At 40.7% G+C, this 6,000-nt stretch overlaps 1 protein-coding gene across 3 annotated transcripts in view; it reads right to left on the bottom strand.

Annotated features, from left to right (window-relative positions):
* Positions 1-569: 569 nt before the first annotated feature.
* Positions 570-6,000, bottom strand: part of PLEKHA8 (pleckstrin homology domain containing A8) — a 47,598-nt gene continuing 42,167 nt past the window's right edge. For all 3 annotated transcript variants that reach the window (XM_058527653.1, XM_058527644.1, XM_058527658.1), the window contains exon 14: positions 570-1,064. In XM_058527653.1, coding sequence (XP_058383636.1) covers positions 867-1,064 — 198 coding nt within the window. In that variant the 3' untranslated portion in view covers positions 570-866. The remainder of the gene's footprint in view (positions 1,065-6,000) is intronic.

Genomic DNA, 6,000 nt, shown 5'->3' with positions numbered 1-6,000 from the left:
AACAAATCTCTCAACCTCTAAATCTTCCTTTTAAAACTGGGTAATAATCCCTGAATGTCAGGGGAATGTTTTGCCATCATATCCAATTGAGATAATGCGTGGGAAAGCATGCTGGTGAAGGGTGGGCACTAGATAGGGGTCATCTCCGATGACCTGTCTCACCTCTCCCGTATGTTCTCCAGCTTGGGGTCAGGGCACACCGCTCCTCTCTTCAGAGCCACAGAGTCCCCACCCGTAACCAGGGATGGACCCCTTGTTTATGGTTTCCACCTCCCACATTGACGTGGTCACACCAGTGCCCCAAACACCTTGACTACACAGTTCTTCCCGCTCACAGAGCCACAGAGAAGAGGCTCCTCTGAAGAAGGTCTGGGAATAGCAAACTCTACATTTCAATAGCTTCAACACAAGGGCTTACCTCCCTGCAAATTTTTAATCTGGTTCTAAGTGGACTGAAACACTGGCTGTGAGTTACAGTCCTTGATACAGAATTAGCTCATTTTCAGCTTGGGTTTGGGTGGCCCATTAAAACTAAAAGCTAAAAACAAAACAAAACAAAAATTAGCAAATTCATTTGTCAAATCTGCTCTTATAACTTGCTGTGCAAGTCTATATAACAGCTATGATTTGGTTTCCAGGAGGCCCTTTGAACTGAAATATATAGCACCTTGATTTTTAAATACACAAAACACATATGCATTTAAAAAAATTATCTATAAAAGCACTGGGCTTTGCCTCCTCCTCTCTGTCCCCAGCAGTGAGGGGTTAGAGAGGGCTGAAGCTGCTGCTGGAAATTAAACAGGGCAACAAAACACGTGAGCGAACTTGATTCCCTGAAGTGAGCAGGTGGCCCTGTCCTGCAGATGTCACACCACCTCGTCAGACTCCAGTCCATGGACCTCGTATAGAGTGTCCAGAATCGCCAGCTGCTTTTCCATGGCGGGGAGGTAAAGGCTGAGGTCCCTCTGCATCCCAACACTGAAAGCTGCTTTCTGGTGGTCGCCTTCCTTTATGGTTAACGCGGCCACAAAATCTTCATAGGATGGAGCTGCCCTCAGAGCTAACTGCAAAAGAATCGCCAGTGAGAATCTGCATTACGTCTCTCTCTCTTTCATGCTTGACTCTTAGGCATGAGTGCATGCATACACACACACTCACACACACACACAGAACTAAGGAGAGCAAGAGTAAAAAGTAGGAATATGTCCTTCCAGTTCGTGGACTCTACAACTGTGTTTTAAGCACCAAATCAAATAATTTTACGGCTAGAAGAAGCAAATATGTACTTGGGCCATCTTGAGGATGAATAATACCATCAAGTCAGGGAATGCTGAGAGAAAGAGTTGGAGAAAAGCTCCCTTCTCATTTGCAGTGTGATCCAGACTATTCTTTTTGAATCCGCAGCATCTACCTGTATGCATGTTGCTGCCACAGTCTTTGTTTCCACGTGGCCAGCCTTCCAGGGCACCTCACTCTCCTATTTGTGTCTCATCTCCATATATGTTTCTTTGCATGTCTCTTATCTCTCCCCACATAGATATTTCCTTTGCATTCTTGAATATCTTCTAAAAAGGAAGGGAGCTAACATTTGCTGTTTGCTTGTGCACTGATGCTTTAATGTATTTATCCCAGTTAATCTTTATAAGAACCTTGTACAGTTTATATCCCTATTTTACAGATGAACATCACATAGCTAATGAGTGCCAGGGCCAGGATCTGAACTTGGGATCATCTCTGTGCTCTTTCCAACCACACCACCACACCACACAGCTTCCCTGATGAAAGATTTTCTAGGCTCATCACAGCTCCTCTCCCTTTATAAGCCAACTGTTCCCTAAGCTTGCTAAAGTCTGCTGTCTGGCATCCACTGGGTTGGCTCTGCTGAGATCTCTGGAGACTTTCTGGAATCTTGAATTATCATTCTACAGTTGCTGTCTTGAGCTTCCTTGTACTTTGAAAGTCTTCGAGAATCAACCCTCCTCCTTTATGCAATTGGAGAGTGACTGGCATTATCACACAGTGGTTAAAGCACAGGCTTAGGTGAAGGAGACCTGGACTTGAATCCCAAATCTTTCACACATTAGCTTGAGGAACGTAAGCAAGGTGCTTAGCCTCCTCAGTTTTCTCCTTTGTAGAAGAGGACGGATACTACCTTCCTTATTTGAAGGACTAATGAGATACGTACAATGTGTTTAGCCCACTGCCTGGCACATAATAAAAACTCAAATAATGGTAGGTACAAGGGAGAGAGCAGAAAATGAAGGGAAGGCAATTATCCAAAAATATAACGTGAGAATATCTCCCACAACTGAGGGATATGAGTCTTCAGATTTAAAGACCTACCCAAGAGCTCAGCATAAAGAATGATCAAGACCAAAAGAGGAATATCATACAATTTTAGAATGTAGGGATAAAGAAAAGACCCTAAAAGCATCCAGAAGAGGGTGAGGAACAGTTTATATACATTGGAATGGCATCAGATTTTACAACAGTAACAGTGGAAGCTGGAGAACAGAGGAATGCCTTCAAAATTCTGAGAGAAAATTATTAACCTAGAATTCTATACCAGCCAAAGCATCACTCTAGAAAAAAAAGGCAGAATAAAGACATTTTCAGGCATGCAGGGACTCAAAATTTTAGCTCCCTTGTATCCTTTCTTGGGAAGCTACTGGAGGATGGACACCACCAAAATGAGGGATGAGATCAAGAAACAGGAAGTCATAGGACCTGGGAAATGAAATTAGGGTGAGGTGGGGATTCAATATAGGAAATTTTGTGAAGAAAAGTCCTAAGGCAATAGCAGTACAACAGGCCTGAATAACTAATTCAGATTGCATTAAGTGTTCAGAAAGTTCTGGAAGGGAAATCTCCAGGAAAAATGAAAACACAGATAATCCGATACATTTGTGAGTTCAGAATGATGGTGATTTGAGAGATCTGATGGTGCAGGGAAAAGTATAAAACTTGTATAAGAAAGAACAAAAAAAAATCATAGAATTTTGGCTCATCATCATCATGTTAACTTGTGATATAAGCGTATTGGGAAGGTGGAGGCAGGGGAGGTGACGTAGGGGCAGAGGGGTCTAAGAGAGCTAAGTTCTAATCTGTAACAGAAAGTCAACGCTGATGACTAAAATTGATAAGGCCACAAGGAACAGTAAACATTTTTAGAATCACAGAGGTACGGGAAGAAACAGCCACAGTAGCTGAAAGCGGAGGCCTCTTTGGAGTGAGTCAGGGAAGTGGGAGCAGCAGGAAGGGACTGCTATTTTTTGTTACAACCTTTTTGGACTTTTTGATAAAAAAACAAAACAAAACCCTATGTACATATGTCTAAGTAAAATAAAATTTTAAAAAAAGTTTCTCCAGAGTGGGGCCCAGGACTACATATTTCTCAAATGCTGCTAGAGGACTGTGATGCAGCCGAGTCTATTTGGGAACCAATGAGAGACTTCAACTGAATAGGAAACCAAAAAGGTCAACTGACGGCTGGTTAGGAACCACACTGGAGACAGAGCCTGGACTGGGCATCAGGTCCGTGGATTACAACTGTTTGAAGATAAAAGTTCACTATTTGGCTGGTACATGAGTCAAATTCCCCGAGTGTAAAAGATGTTTCCCTGAGCAACTGAGATCACTTAAATGAATTTGCCCCTAATTAATTACCATGTTAGGAAACTCAAAGTTTCCAAAGTAGGGAGGACTGAAGAGTAATAGCAGAGAGGCTGAAGGGGCCTATTTAGCTCCTCTATTGATAAGGCTGTTGCCAAATGCTGGACAAAGTCTATTTTCTGAAAAACCAGCCACTTTAAAAATGACTGGCAGTAATACCAAGAGTCTTCTTGTTCTTCCTCTATAACTTTGGGTGTATTACCTCACCTCTTTGCATCTCAGGTTTCTTTGTCTATAAGCAGGGGAAATAAGAGAACCTATCTCAGAGCTATAAGATTAATGACTTTATGTATGTAAAGCACTTAAAACAACATCTAGTGCATGGCAAGCACTCACAATTCTAAGTTGTGGTTGTAGTTTTTGGTATTAGACACAGCAACTCTACTTCTAGGAACCCATGTTGAGGAAATAAGAGTTTTAGTCAAAAATGCATATAAACAGCTGCTGTTTTATTTGGAATAACAAACTTAGAAGCAGCTTAAATTTACAACACAGAGGATTGAGCAAATAAATTATGGTACTTCTATACTAGGGAAATGTTATGCAGTCACTAAAAATAATGATTTTTAAAGACTCTTATGGGTATTTAAAAATGGTCATGATAGAATGCGAATCTCTTAAGTTGGGGGAATGAATACAAAATTATACTAAAAGGTAAACGTCAAAAAAATTTATATGCATATACAGAGTAAGTATATAAAATAAAGATAATTATACATGTATAATATAAATATGTAGATTTAAAAATATAAACATCTATAAGTAGATAAATATTTAGATAAATACATAAAATTAAATAGAACAATATTTAAAAGAATATGTAAAAATAAAAGGTAAGAAAGTAAAACACAAAAATGTTTAAAATGGTTATTATGGAGTGGTGAGAATATGGACAATTTTAATTTCTTCCCTTATCTTTTACTAGTCTAAGTTACTATACATTGGGGAAAAAGCTATAAGTTAAAAAGGCCTTTTAAAGACTCATGCTTATGATAAATTTTCTGCTATAGTTGCATTATTGTTGGCAACATCTCTTGGATCATAAATATTTCAGGTTAAACTTTGCCTTCTATATTGAAAAAAAAACACCCTCATTTTTGTTTCTTGTAAATGGGGCAGCTCAATGTTTTTTTTTATGCTTTGTCATCTCACCAAGGGAACTCGGGTGTCAGGCACCTGCAAGCAATCACAGTATTTACTCAGGGAGATGGATGGATGTAGCAGCATCCTTGCCTAATTACTCATTAGCAGCTTCTCAATTATTCTGTCTTGACTGCGGAGAGCTGCGATGTGGGGGGTGAGCACCACCCCTGGAGACAGCAGATCTGGGTTTAGACCTGGGCTCTGCCGTAGCCTCAGATCGAGACTTTGGGACTCAAATTAACAGTTCTGAACTTGTAAAACAGTGGGAGTTAATCCTGAGGATTACCAAAGATAATGAACATGGAAGGACCTGGCACAGTGCCTGGTACACAATAGGTGTCCAATAGCCACATGGTAGCTATTATTATGATTATTGCATGTTTATGCATTGAAGGTAAGTGTGGGCAGTTTGCAGCTGCAACTGGTCTGGCTCCTATTCTAGTGAACAGTAAGATATGGAGCTAGTTATCTCCATGCTTTCAAAAAAGATTTCATTTTCACTTAAATTTTATTTCTTCCACCATATATTCTTCCCACTTTCTTTACCTGGCTCCTAATAAAGCATGACCTAAACAGTTCTTACCTTAGGGAAATGACGTCTCCTATCCTTTAAATTTGCAAAAGACACCATCTGCAAGACTATTTTTATCCTGACCTTCCAAAGAACACTCACATTCTCTGATGTTTCCTCCTGCACCACTGTACATGAGACTCTGCCTTCTCATGGCTGCATCTGGCTCAGGCTGACCTCTGCCCGGATGGGAGAATCACAGAGTATTACCGCTGACAGAAGGGGCCATCGACTCCTGCTATTTTACAAAGCAGGCTAAGTGATTTGTCCAGGGGACCAGGACCCCCAGGTGTGTGTTCCTAGGTCAACAGGCTGGGAAGGGAGTGGTGGGTAACTGGAGCCAAAAACACATGAATACAAACACCTCCACAATGAAAACAACTGAGTAAGAAGAGATCTCTAGCCCTAGCTACTGGCACACCCAATTCAGTTAATATTCAAAGATAAAAATTCAACTAAGTTAAAAAAAAAATCAACAAAAATCTGAGAATTAACAGGATTGAATACAACGGGCAGCAGAGGGAGCTATGAGCTTGAAGGCATCACTGGTTTCCCCTCAACAGTGAGCATTCGGCAGCTTCTTGCCTACCTCTGCATTGATGCGCTTTACTACC

This window comes from Diceros bicornis, chromosome 3, assembly GCF_020826845.1.
Source record: "Diceros bicornis minor isolate mBicDic1 chromosome 3, mDicBic1.mat.cur, whole genome shotgun sequence".
NCBI lineage: Eukaryota > Metazoa > Chordata > Mammalia > Perissodactyla > Rhinocerotidae > Diceros > Diceros bicornis.
Note: the sequence above shows the minus strand (reverse complement) of the source record. Positions and strands in the feature narration are given on the sequence as shown.